Genomic DNA, 14,791 nt, shown 5'->3' with positions numbered 1-14,791 from the left:
GAATGAGAAATGACCTGTGCGGATCCACTTAAATTAAATAATATTATTATATAACGATACATATACTCTCGATAAAATGTATATAAGATAATAATTAGGCCAACATAAATAATATAGGTACATATACTATTACTTATTACGACACACGTCATGTATATTCGATGTACTTTTTAGAAAACGCCAAACACGCCTACTTCCATATTGTAATAATCATTAGAATAATGACTGTGAATTTTGTGAAATAAATGGAGCTTAAATAATATTATGGATGTTATTATGAAATAAATGTTGAATGTGCAGGTGTCATTATTATTTTTTTCTACTGCAGCACTTAAATGTGTCAATTAAATGACTGACAGTGATATCTAAAGCAATGTCATTTGAATGCTTTGTCTATAGGCTCATAAGATGACTGCTAGCAGTCATCTTATGAGTATAATACAACTGCTTTATTTTTTTTAAAGATACAAGTTCCGATCATCTTGATTGAAAGAGGTATGTTTTCATTTACAATAATAACTCTTTTTTTTTAAAATAATAACTCAATTTTTTTTAAATAATAACTCTTTTTTTTTAATAATAACTCTTTTTTTTTAATAATAACTTTTTTTTTTTTTTTGCTGCAGCTGTCATAGAAAAAGTAATGTATGCAACAGCTCATAATTGGTTCTTAAAATTCTCGGGTCTTTTTTTACAAAACTCGACTACGTCTCGTTTTGTAACTTCGACCCTTGAATTTTAAGAACCCTTATTATATCACTGTTGCATAAACTACTATATAAAACCATTAAATTATGTTTATATTTATATGTAGTTAATACACCGTTAAGGTCATACATAATGGTGATAATACTTATACATAAAGTCTATTTTTTTATTCGGTAGACTGAAATGACAGTTCATAGTATGAACATAAAATGTCATTTCATACTATGAAATGTCATTTTAGTCTACCGAATAAAAAAATAGACTTTAAAACGCGACATAATTTGACACATGTGTTGTCTCCGGTGTACTTCCGTTTGGCCCAAATACATTTCGCCAAATTTCACTTCCCAACAAACTTATCGCAATAGTTTCATTTCCCAAAGGAACCTTTAGCAAAGTTACACTTCGCATATAACTTATTTGGTCAAATTATCATTTGGCATGATTTTACTTTGTCAAATGTTATTAGTACAAAAACTTATTTAGCAAACGTTTTTTATTGGCTAATATTATATTCCAAAAAGATGTTTGCTCAAATTGTCACTTCGCAAATTTGGCAAATAGGCATCTCTATTTAAATTTGAACCTAAATTCGTTCTGTTAGAATTTTGAATTTATATAATATTTCTACTCAGTATCAGTAGCTTTCTCCATTCTTACTGAGAAAAAATGTCCACAAGTTTTTGGTGCATTTGTATGAAATTTTGGGACCACTTTTTACTCGTATTAGGGTCAAAAGAGCTCGTGATTCTGACTGGAAATAATACAAAAAAATCACAGTTCTGTGTAATGCAGATTGGGGGTAATCTTCATAAATTAAGTTATAGTAGGTACAATGCAGTACCAACAAAATTACTATGTTTATTAAATTTTTAATCATCAAAATGTCAAAATCAAGTCGATTTCATTTCTGATCAAATCGATCGATTTGATCATCCCGTCTGGATACCGCTTTACCAGTTACACTACACTGAATGGGATTGGCAACTGTCAATGGTTTGCATAGATGGCACCATCATAGCTTGCCGGGGCTTGCCCCTTCTCTAGTTGAGTTCTATGAGATTTGGCTTAAAGGGCTGGCATCTAGGGCATAAAATTCTATATAAAAAACAAGAATTTGACACAATTCTAGGGATTGACGGAGCAATCTATGCTGGCGCCATCTGCTAAATACTTTGACCGGCCAATCCCATTGATTACTGAATCTTAATTCCTTAATTTTTATTTTAGGTCCTTATATAATTCTAAAATATTATTGCAGATATGTTCACGGTTCAACAAATTACATCCGTTTGTGTAAAACATAACCAAAATGATAAAGTATTTCAAATGAAAGCACAAATAAAAATACTGCAGGCCCTCTATTGGTATGTAAATTGTATGCCATGTAATATTTTGGGACATGTAAGTTATGCTTAATGATACATTTGACTAAATAATACTTGGTAAAATGAAACTTGACCAAGTAATTATTTGCTAAACAATAACTTGCCAAAAAAGACTATTGCTAACTGAAAAATTGCGATAAGTTGTTTTGCCAAACATTTTTTTGGGAAATGATAATTTGGGAAACATAGTTTGGGATGTGATACTTTGGGAAACGTTTTTGGCCCATTCATTAGTAAACCGTTGTCTCCATCTACAGTATTCATTCATTAATGCGCATGAAACTGAAACTGGAGCACTGCAATTTGAATTGCACGATAATTCTAAACAAAGTTTTATGAATTCGAATATAAATATTAAATATTTTCAATTTTTACATGCAGAAACGTCTGCGTATGATGCTATTAGGCTTAGAATAAAACTCTCTCACGGGCTCTGGCTTAGCGGCCAGAAGCAAAATATTGTCGGTTATGATATTTGGAAATACGCGGCGGGGGACTTCGTTTTATAATATGTAGCGATTAATAGTATTTTATGCAACCGTTGTTTAAGAGGGGTCAAAAAAGGCGAGTGGCGTGAGTAACAATTTGAGGCGAAGCCGAAAATTGTTAATAAAGACGCCACGAGTATTTTTTGACTCAGTTAAACAACGTTGCATACAATACTTTTTCTACGACCAAGCACCTACTTTGAAAAAAAATTGAAAATATAAGAAAAATGTTTCATTCAACAAAAATAACACTTAACAAGTGGAATCATATAGGACATATATGTAGGTAAACAAACCAAACCCGGCCACCGCGCCCCGCGCCCCACGGCCGGTTGGTCAGCGACACCTTCTTGTAACTCATGAGGCCCTGGTACTTGCTCTTAAGGCCCATTTACACGATACAAGATTCTTGAACATTCAATACAATAACATTGAGGCAACAAAAAACTTGCACTATCTAAACATACGTGACATTCTTGTATTCAAGTAGCAACTTGAATTCAATACTGGCATACGTGTAAACGAAGTCTAGTGCAGTTAATTGAATACAAGAAGTGCCAATCCATATTTTATTTTCGGCATGAATTCCGTACGCGAAGGTGTGTTCCTTATCGCTGCTATAGTAGCAACTGTGTTACGAGAAAGACTGTTAGAAAAACGTAACAAAAGAAGCGTTAAAAATGCGTCCATCAAATTGTACCACACAAGTTATTAATATGGCTTATAAACATCAGCACTGCTAATAGATCCAGTTCCCATTGAATCCTTCACTTTCTTCTTTTCAGCTTGATATTGCGTTCTTATGCCCTTAAGTTTATTCGTTATTTCTTTGGGACCAAAACCTTCTACCCCAAATTCTTTAGAAAAAGCTGCAAAAGCAGCCCCGCGAGCCTCGCGGTTTTTAAATTTTTTATTCTCTGTGTCCCACAAACATTGATGAATTCTATAAATTTCTATGAATTTAATTAAGTACCTCCGAACTACCTAATTTAAAATTATTTTTGCTTATTTTATCAGTTTTACCACCCACAAAGAACGTTCAATATTGAATGAAAATCTGCCAATGCAAATCGGTTCAATTCTTGCTTCAATATGGCTTCAATACATCATACTTGATTCAACTTGAAGTTTAGACCTGTCAAGACTTGCATGCAATTATTGCCGTTCAATAAATGTCTTTGGTGTAAACGAAATACGGTCAAGAATATTGCCTATCAAGAATTGTATGCAATAATTGCATTCAAGATTTTGGTTATTGCTCATGTGTAAACACTTTGATTCAATTCTTGAATTCAATTATTGAACGGCAAAACTTGCATACAATTATTGCCGATTCTTGTTCAAGAATCTTGTATCGTGTAAATGGGCCTTTAGTTATAGTGTGTCAAAGGACTGTCTTATTTCTAACATAGACAGAGATAATCATACTATCTTTGTCTTACACTAGTACTAGCACCCAAAAGAAAAGGATAAAAATAGCTTTTTTGTTCCTATTTACTGACAAATTGGTTTGACCAACTATAAATTACAATTTTGGATATTATTTTTTTCTCGATTTTGGCCAACCGCGCCCCGCGCCCCACGGCCGGTTGGTCAGCGACACCTTCTTGTAACTCATGAGGCCCTGGTTCTTGCTCTTAGTTAAATTACAATTTTAGATTTTGGCCACAGTAGCCTATGGAGACTAACAAGCAACGCTAAGCGGTGTTCGTAGTCTATCTTGTGATCTTGCTATATTACGGGTGTCACATTCGCGTTTCTGACTTCTGAAGCAATTTTATTGTTTCTACTATAGAACCTAATGAATATTTTGTAAATTGGCAGCAATGCACATAGTACTCATCTGTCAGAGATGACAATTAAAATTAGGTTGGCAACAATGTATTTCATACAATATTTTTTAAGTGGTGATTACACGAAGTATCGTAAAAGTACCAAAAAGATACTGCGTGTATGCACAAATACTTTTTTGGGGAATAGACTAAAGACTTGTCTTGACAACTATAACATAGGGGTTTAAAGGTGTGTGTACGACCTTTTAAATGACAAATAAAGGTACGGGAGTAGAAAAAATGTATAAAAAATCCGTCTGTTTCGATAAAAGCATTGTCACGTTATATCATGTTTTTGTCACCTAATGAAATAAATACTTATAAGCTTATAAACTCTTACTGGTATGTACGACAAACATTTGGAGAAGATCGCCTACTGATTCTATTATTTCACGGCACGGTTAGTTCTATGATCATATCATAGCACTCTATTGTAAGTATTGTAGCTATCGGCTCAAACCTAGCTACATATATACTCTACTAATAATACCAGCAGTCCACTATTGTTTATTGATAACGCGGCACGTAAAGGGGACAAACATGCGCTATCGGCCGTAATGTCGGAATTCAAATGTCGTGCGTCGATTGCAGTGAGAATCCTTTCAGCTTTAGATTAGAGGACTTTTCCAACCGATTTGTTTTTTAAATCCTTCATAATTCATAACAATCGTAACTTTTACGAAACCAACAATGCATAAGTATATTTTTATGACATGATAGTGGGAGCCTGGGTCCACTCCGCAACCTAATCCCGAGAATTATCATAAACGTTTTTACGAAAGCGAAATCAATACCATACAAATACTTCTTATTGCACACCTAAATACAGAAAATACAACATCTCGGGAAGAGATAAAAATCAGGGGAATCCATGTGTTCCTGCAAAAGTTTCCAACCAGAGAGGATACTATTTACACCTGATTTGGACTCCGATTTCCTCACGATGTTTCGCTTCACCGTAAAATATTAAATTATATTTCGAATATACGTTAAAATAAACTCGCTGGTACGACCCAGAGTTCGAACCGGCGACCTTCAACATAATGAAAAAGGGATATCTATTTTAGTGACCTGATAGATGAAAAATCATAGAAATTGTTAAGGCTGATCGGTGAAATAAGTATTATACTCGTATGTTCGCGAATACTTAAAAACTTCATTGGATTAAATGTCAATACTTGTATGATTAAGTAAACAATTGCGTAAGCCTTCTAGTTATTATGACAGAGCACATCATGATACAAACTCGGTGAAGGCTACGTTTACATATTTACGTAGAATCAAATATAGCTAAAGATTTTGGATTCGGTCACTGAGTGGCCAACCGCGCCGTGGATGGAGCGAAGTCAAAAATACAACGTCCGGTGCACTCATAAACGCAACACAACTATGCACTCGGCGTCGATTGAGAATAAACTAGGACCGTCTGAGAATAATAAATATTTATGTATTTTAAGATCTGTAACTACGCAGACTCACCGTGACTGATACTTACCTGGGATGTTTGAGATTTTCACGTATTAACCCACATAGTTTACTATACATATAATTAACTACTATAACTGAAACATCTGGAAGTTTGAAGATATGTACCTAGTTAGTTTAACTAGAGTAACTATATCTTGCCGGGCAGGTTCACCATTGAGGGTAGAGCCACAATACGAGTATGAAATGATATAATTTATCGATTCAAAGATGGATATACGATTAATTCTGCAATAATTAGGAAAAGGGAGGGATGAAGGGAATTAGGAGGAAAGGGGACGGCCGCTCTTCCATACAAAAATAGTCCATATTTTTCTCTCTGGATATTGACATTATGGAATTCGATGTATATTAACCACCGCTATGCCCATATATATATATTTTTTAATATTATCAAAGTTAGGAGCTTTTAATTTTTTATGGGACTTGTTTTTTACAAACATTGCTTTAAACAAAATAAATATATATTAGATATATTTATTTTGTTTCATTGATATTTCGAACAAAAGAAATCAACAACAAAAGAAGTCCTAAATTATATGAAAATGATATATGTATAACTTGCCCTAGTTGCTAAGAGTAGGAAGAAATATAGCAAAGATTGGACCTGGGGATCCGACCTTTTCCCTCCTGTTTTGGGGGGTAGGCACGGTACGATCTCGTGGCTACTGGCCCAAATCAGCTTTGTTTGACCTTAGGAACAATCACGCCAAGCGGCATCGCCTGAGGCAAAAGTGCATACTCACTGCAATCACTTAGCATACGAACTCAATTTCAAAAAAATCATAATTTTGAAAGCCTTTATCTCGGAAACTGTTCAATCTACAGAGACAGTTATAATCTCGTATTTGTAGCAAATTTAGTCTTCTTTAAGAACGTCTAAGGATAATACTATAAAAAACTAGTCCTTTAGGGTTAGAATCGCCCAAAACTAAAAAATACCCGTGATGTTCGCGGTTTTTTAGATTTTTGACAAAGTTGCGTTCGGCGCTCGAGGTCACAAACTTGGATTATTTATTGGGCCAACATCTTAAATAAGTCTGTAAAAAATCAGAACAGGATTTGACGCTAACGCTAAATGTATAAATTTAGGTACTGTATTATTGCCTCGAGCTCTAAGGGTTCCGTATTGTGTTCATTTGTACAACACAATTTATTAGTGTTTTTATTTCTAAAGACTGATTCTTAAGTGACCGTTGGTATGCATAGTTATCAAGAATAATCAAGAAAACTATAGATACCAGTAAGTACAATCAAGAAAACTATATTAGGAAGTATAGTTTTCTTAATTATTACACAGAGTATTATTACTACAGAACCCTAAAAGTATGCCGAAATTGGATAACAATTTTGTTATCTTAAATCGTAAATAATTTATAGAGCTAAAACGATAAACCGTTGAAATCGTTTTTATGAAAAAATATCGTTATTTTAATGAGCAAAGAAGTCACTAAAAGTTATCTACTCCTCAGATAACAGTGATAATGATAACCTTTGGCACAACTTCCATTATTATTATGTCATGACAATAACAAAGGTAAAAGACAGAGATCAGAGATAAGAATAACTGCATCCTAAATTGTTTTTAAACGACTCATATCATAACATTTGGTAATCGAATCCGGTAAAATATGCGATAGCAATTGCACCTTGTAAACATTGGACAAAAGACAGTATCAAAGGGTAGTTACAGATATAGTGATAAATGTTTTCATCGTATTTTCTCGGAATCGTTCGTATTTGTCATGATATTACTTCAATCAACTGCTGTACTTTTTGTACCGAGACTGACTGAAATTACAAGACACGTCCGTGCGTTGCCCTAAAAATGCGATTGAAAATAATTATGCACTACATCTGTAGCGTGCAATACAAAACATCAGGCTTCTGAACAGGCTACCTGCCGCTCAGCTCTCCTGTGACCAATACATAATTAGTCTCTAACCCTCAAGTCTCTCATTAAGTAAGTAGGTATGAAATATTAACAAAAAATATTTTAGTTTACGTGGATGAGCTCATGTCGTATATATGAGAGTTAAACACGCTACCTATATAACAAAAGCAGCTAAGGTGTATTAAGTCTAGGTGTTACACCATAGTTTATAGTTTCTGCAACTATAATTTCCATATTGGATAGGCTTAATGTCACGAAACCTTTACGCCGCGAACGGTGCCTTGTGTAGTAGCATAGTGAAGCGGTAGAGGTAGAGTCGGCGCGTTTGAAGGTCGCGCGCACCGAGCGCAGCGCGAGGCGCTGCCGGCCGTGCCATTCGCATGCGCGGGAATCGAAACCACTCGACGTATCAATTGTTACCGTCCTTCCTCCGTATCATCCATATTTACTACGCAATTTACCGGCAAAAACAATACTCTTGGCCAATCTAAGTGCATCAAAGACGCCGTAAGGACACAACCTGAACGACTTGGCAAACCTAATAGTGCATCGTGACTTGCGCGGAACTTTTATTGACATATTTGAAGTTTATGTTCCAGGTGTAATATTGAGTAAACTGAGGAATTCCATTTAATATGGTAAGTACCATAAAATATATTTTCATATATGATACCTTTAGTCTGAAACTAAACAATTTTATTATGAATGTCCGAAAACTTTTATTTAGACTAGTACCAATAAATTTGAAAGTAAACAATATCTGCGACAATGTATTAGTTCAAGGAATAGGTGCACCTTAAATATTAGCATCACTTATTTATACGAATTCTGTTTGATAGATTTATACATTACCTTTTGTGATTACCTACCTAGTAATAAATATATAAACACGAAAGTAACTCTGTCTATCACCCTTTCACGGCTACATTACTGAACGGATTGTGATTAAATATTGCATACCCAATAGTTGAAGTTTGAGCCCACATATTCACCCCCAAAGGTGAGGGAGGTGAAATGGCGAATCACACACGGGCGGAGCCGCAAACTCAGCTAGTAATAGAGATATTGGTCACAGCTATTTCATAACTAACTAAATAAATATAGCATTCAGCATAGTAAGCACCTTTGACAAAGCAAAGTAGGTACTCTATAATGGTAGGTAGGTACCCAAGTATATAAACAAAGAATTCGTTGAGTCCACTTTTAAGAACCGCCACTTAACCGCCTTTCAGTCTAATAAATAAAATACTAATGACCAAATGCATGGACCTGTTATGAGGTGATTCGTTTTTTACTGATTTAATTATTTTGTACAATTGGCAATGAATGAGCTAAAATTGGTGCTGGATCTTGTACTAGTTTAATAAATAAGATCATAACATGAAACATTATAAGTACGTACGTTAATAGACATTACAGTAATATACATATGTACATGGGTTAAATATCCAAATTAACATATACCAGAATAAAGAAGAAAAAATATATGAGCGTTTAAGTATATACCTACAATGAAGACTAAATCGGGAAGCCGACAGTTATGAGTTAATTCAATAACACGGTCCGGTACCACCGTCCACACAATTAAATGAGCATTCGTAGACCTTATTGCAACGAGATTAAGTCTACTACTGGTTCTTTATGTTGTTGCTGTTAGTAGTACGCATACGTCATATGACCAAGCACCAAAGTGCTGCTAATGTTCGAGATAACGAAGATTCATGCATATCGTACAAAGATTTCTGGAAGAAGCAACACGGCATTTAGCCGAATTTAATTAATTATTCTGCTGCTCATTTTTATTGTTTTCAAGGCTTTTTATTGTAGGTATAATGCTAATGAACTGAGTCAAATGGTGCCATAAATTTACTGACTTTAAGGGACTACATATTTAAAATAAAGTAGCAAGATTGGTTTATTTTGTGGTGGTAAGTTAAAGCTCTTCCTATATTACTCATTGGTTGTTTCATTCGTTACGTTACGTATGTGCTTAGTACATTTATACAGTCTGAGTCAGGTAGAGTAAATCTATTCTTCAACGGTTCGTTATCGGGCTCCAATTCATATCATACTAGAATGATCCAAACAAACCTCAACCCCCAAACTACCACTAACCATCACATTTAGAGATCACATTAAGATTTAATGAACTCTTATAAAAATAATATGTGCACTCTTCAATTTCAGCGGGCATAGTAATATGACAATGCTATTAGCATTATACTCACTGTCTCACTAATGCCTACTGTAAACGCTGCTAAATTGAAAGTTACCTTACCTACAATATCGTTGATTACTAAACGATAGACGTCAACCAATAAAATAGTGTTCAATGTTAAAATCATTTATTTATATCGATGATTCGACCGTTCAGTGATGAAACTTTAGGATCCACTCAATCAAACTGTAGTAAAAATGTTAATCACAAGTAGGAAGGTGAAATTGTCTATTAAATTTAATTAGAGTAAGGATTCTTAACTTTATTATAACTCGCTCAGTGAAGACCCCTTATCTAATTTGAAGTAGCGCTCTGATTGCGACAATAGGAGCAGCCGGTAATTTGCAACCTACACCATAGATTAAATGGGTCACACGAGGTCGACCTGCCATTGGACACCTGTTTTAATCCAGAGACAAAGTTCAACATTTAACCTCTTGAATTACGAACATTATACAGTTGAGTTCATAAATAAGTATACATTTATTACCTTATTGCAATGGATTAAGGTAAAGAAATGTATACATATTTATGAACTGAACTGTACATTCATCACGTTACAATGCGTGTACTCTGTTATAATTGTACGTATCTTAAGGACGGGTAGGTATATGACAACTGTAAGATTCAGGTACCATTATTTTCTTCGCCGTTATTGTAATTAGACATAGTAGGTAATTAGTAGGAACAATAAAGTTAAATAGGTACAGGTTACAGGTACAATACATAAAGTACATCATTGAAGGAAGAGTTGAAGCAAAGAGAAAGAAGGGGAGACTAAGTAGAGGAAAAACTCAACGTTATGTCGTATCAGGCTGTGAAGGAGAAGGCAGAGTTGTCTTACATTCGTTAAACACTGGTACCTGTACAATCAAGCAAATTTATCTTCAGAAATTTTGGTATCGGACACGAACAGATGTTATTCAGCGTAACCTGAACACTGCCTACCCAGCTGAGTTAGAACCGTCAATCGATCCCATTATTTACTTCGCAAACAGCCTTCGGTATCCGAGAGTTGGACATTCTTTGTCGATTCAATTGCTCTACTAATTACTTCATTCACAATTAGATAAAAAAATATGAAAATGAAGCGTTTTCCTGGAACCTAAAAGACATGTTTCATGCACTTTTCTCAATTTTCAGTAATCATTAATAGCTACTTTGAGAAATAAACCGAACTTAGGGATTAATTTAGGCAAATCAGCAAATACATTAGAAATGTGACGTTAAGAGTTTATAATGAAGTAATTTATTAGAAGGTACAGGAAAAACAGACCTTTTTTTTCTCTTATTAGTGTTGGATAAAATAGTAATTGCGGACAGATTTTCCGAGAAATAGAGGCAACTGGAACAGGAATCTTATGGAATTTCTGGACTTACCTGGAACCGGTCGCGTCAGACTACATTTGTTTACCCTAAAATAAAAACATATGATGGGATGACGTGCGATCGAAACTCAACCTCTATGTTTATTTAACTTTTAACTCTAGGATTAGATTATAATACAAATCAATGATACTTATGTATGTATGTTTATAGAAGTTGTAAAAGATGTAGGACGTACCTATCAATGTAATGAAACTTTTTGTCATCATCAAAACACAAGAATACCAGTTGAAACAAATCATGGTGGTCAAAGCCGTAATTGAATCCATATTAATCCTTAGGGACTTATTATTCAGAGAGCAAAATGAATGAGATTCGTTCATGAATGAGATTTTACAAAGTTTCTGCCTCAGAACAATAGCTTTATTTTTATTGCCTTTTCTTATACATATTTATTTCTAATTATATTGCGAATGGCTGAGGTCGAATTGCTTTGTATTTAACTAGTGTGATTTCCGACATTTTCAACTTCAGTTTTGTAATTGTTTATTTCATTTTCAAAAACCTAATTCCAGACGAATGAATAGTGTATTATTTCGGGAACAAATTAGCAATATTTAAGCAGCTTATCTATAAGTATTAATAATAAACTGGACGTGCATATGAAGTAAACAGAAATCTATAAGGTCAATGTGGCTAATTCAGTCATAGGGACTATTCCGTCCATTAGCGTTTTTCTCGAACAAAGAACAAAATTGATAAATTCATAGACAAAGATTGCTTTTAGATTCAGCTATATTTTTTTTTCCTACGATTGAAAATCAAAGAAATATACGCTCGTGGACGGAATAACTCCTATAACGGAATTAGCCACATTGACCTTATGAAGTATTGGTACGGCAGCATACTATAGCTGCTTATCTCAAATTGCTTACAGTGCACCTTGACTAGCCTTTGTGGCTCGATACCTATATAAATCAGCCCCGCGTGTAGGTGAGTGTGCATATCTGATAACGCCACTGCGATAACGATGCTGTACGTGACTCAGTTCGACTTGAACCGCTCATGAAGTCATTTCTTTAATAACAAAAATTAACACATTCATTTAAACAACGTGGTACCTACCTACATGTTACTAGTATTGCAATAAAAATGTAAGTTTTGATTTGCCAGATACTCAATACTCATAACTGTCATATATAGGTACATATATATTTCGTGGTGATGATCATCTTACAAGTAAAACGCATTTCACAAGTCCTTTGTTAGGTTACTTTTACCGTCGCGTTTACAATAATGGTCCTACCTAACTTAGGCTCGATTTTACCACAATGGGATAAGAAATTTAAAGGTTGAACTTTGTTTGAACTGTAGCCGGGATAGATATTCCCACTTTATGATGTTAAAATAACAACAGGCGTATTGTGATTTTCAGGGAATGGATGAGGAGTGAGATGGTGACGTGAAACAAGGAGCATGCGTTGGGCGACGTTGTGGTTAGTCCTGGCGGTGCTGGCGGCGCGCAGCCTCTCTCAGCTCGCCACGCCCACCGCCTGCGAAGACGAGTCTTGCCGATGTGATGCCTTCACTAGAGTTATATGCAACTGTACCAGGGACTACGATGTAAGTTTCATATCAGTACCTAACCGCTTGGCTTTCTTAAAATTGTTACACCTTTTAAAGGCTTTTTTGTATACCAGGAGGTAACGTTGCGACCGGACGGAGCCTACAGGGTCCCGTCTACAACGACTGGGATAGTCATCGACGGATGTGCCCGCGTTTACTTCCTGCCGGACATGGCTCGTAATCTCATCCAGCTTCGAAACGTTGAGCTTCGAAACGTGCGTCATGTGTACATTCACGACAGAGCGTTAGCGTGGTCGCCATTTTCAAGTGAAAGTGATATGAACCCCGGAATCAGGATTTTTATACATAACAGTACCATTAATGAAATATCTTCGCATGCCATACAAGGAAGAGTGAATGATATAATAATTAGTAAGAGTAAAATAAATGTTATCAAGCCGTACGCGTTCTCTAGTCTAACCGGTGTAAAAAGTATTCAATTAATAGATAACTTATACGAAAATATTGAAACTCAAGCTTTCAAAAAATTCAGTACAGTGAATTTCCTACTTCGTGGAGGCTCCATCGGCACCTTACCGAGCAGATTTATGTCGGACGTAGAAGTGACCAATCTTTTTAGAATAGACGGTGTAAGCATAAGATATGTTTATAGTTTAACATTTATTGTAAGTTCACCAAAGAAAGTCATTATAGAAAATAACGTTATTGATACTTTAGAAGGGGATTGTTTTCATATGAATACCAGGGGACCCATTACTTTTAGAAATAATAGCGTTATGACCCTTCGTAAGGGCGCTTTTTTTGGGTTCACCGCTGACATAAACATTGTTTCAGTTATGGGTCTACAAGAATTGCTTATTGATAACAATACGTTTACTGAGTTGACACCGGCTTCGCTGGCATACAATCAGACATCTCTGACCTTGCGTATCGATGGCCTCAACTTGAATACAACTTGTAGTTGTGAATTACAAAAAGAATGGGGTGCCGTGCTGCGAGAGCAAGGAGGTACGCTATCCTGCTGGTATTCCCTGGAAGAACATTTTACGTCGATACCGACTTACGTAAACAGTCGATGTGGAACATATAAGCAAATATACTGGATATTTATACTTGTGGGAGTCATTTTAGTTGTACTTCTCGCGGCGATTATAACTTTTTGTATAGTGAAAAAGGAAAATGAGAAAAAGAAGAAAATGCAAATGGTAATGCCAGATGGAAAAACATATCGAGAAACTGAGTTCCATATAGTAGTGGAACGAGCCGAACTTCTCACCACCGACTTGTGAACCGAAGCATGTATTGAGGTCAATTGATCTGCCACTAGGTCCTCTAACAAGTCTACTGATTCATGATAAATGGACATTTCAACAAATAATTTACGTAGATTACATATTCTGACGACACGACATTTATTTATTTGCTAATTTAGCATGTTATCGCTCTACCTCAAAGCGTAAGGTAAGGTAAACATTGTGCCAATTTAGGATATATACCAATAGTTATAAGTATTATCCAACGAATTACATTATATATTTTGTTGTATAATTTGATAAGTGGAATGCAATAAAAAGCTACTAGACCATGTGTATTCTTCGTTTTTCACAAAACTTAAATTTACAATTGTCTGAAGATTTATTTAAAGCGGCTTCTAGAAATAAACACTATTTAGGAACACCCAGGTAGACAAATCACCATCGAAAATATGAAAACTTGTTTTGAAGATTGATATTTTATGCATGCGATTGTCAGAATGTTTGCGGTTTTTTCTTTGTTATTATTTACTTTATTTTTATTGCATTTTACACGTCGACAAATATCTGACGTTCAATTGTGCAGTTTTACTCATTAATATGCGAAGTAGC

At 35.0% G+C, this 14,791-nt stretch overlaps 2 protein-coding genes across 2 annotated transcripts in view; one reads left to right on the top strand and one right to left on the bottom strand.

Moving 5' to 3' along the window:
- Positions 1-14,791, bottom strand: part of LOC134661768 (E3 ubiquitin-protein ligase MYCBP2) — an 82,353-nt gene that overhangs the window by 46,906 nt on the left and 20,656 nt on the right. The gene's annotated exons all lie outside the window — the stretch shown is intronic.
- LOC134661767 (uncharacterized) lies at positions 8,100-14,507 on the top strand. Its single transcript, XM_063517951.1, has 3 exons — positions 8,100-8,433; positions 12,775-12,962; positions 13,040-14,507. The coding sequence occupies exons 2-3, from the start codon at positions 12,816-12,818 to the stop codon at positions 14,213-14,215; spliced, it is 1,323 nt and encodes a 440-aa protein (XP_063374021.1). The 5' UTR covers positions 8,100-8,433; positions 12,775-12,815; the 3' UTR covers positions 14,216-14,507.

Source organism: Cydia amplana, chromosome Z (genome assembly GCF_948474715.1).
Source record: "Cydia amplana chromosome Z, ilCydAmpl1.1, whole genome shotgun sequence".
NCBI classification, from domain to species: domain Eukaryota; kingdom Metazoa; phylum Arthropoda; class Insecta; order Lepidoptera; family Tortricidae; genus Cydia; species Cydia amplana.
Note: the sequence above shows the minus strand (reverse complement) of the source record. Positions and strands in the feature narration are given on the sequence as shown.

Bases quoted from the DNA above. Each gene is read 5' to 3' on its own strand.
- LOC134661767 (XM_063517951.1), top strand. From the start codon at position 12,816: ATGCGTTGGGCGACGTTGTGGTTAGTCCTGGCGGTGCTGGCGGCGCGC. The intron at 12,963-13,039 runs GTAAGTTTCATA...TTTGTATACCAG, and splicing joins ACTGTACCAGGGACTACGAT to GAGGTAACGTTGCGACCGGA.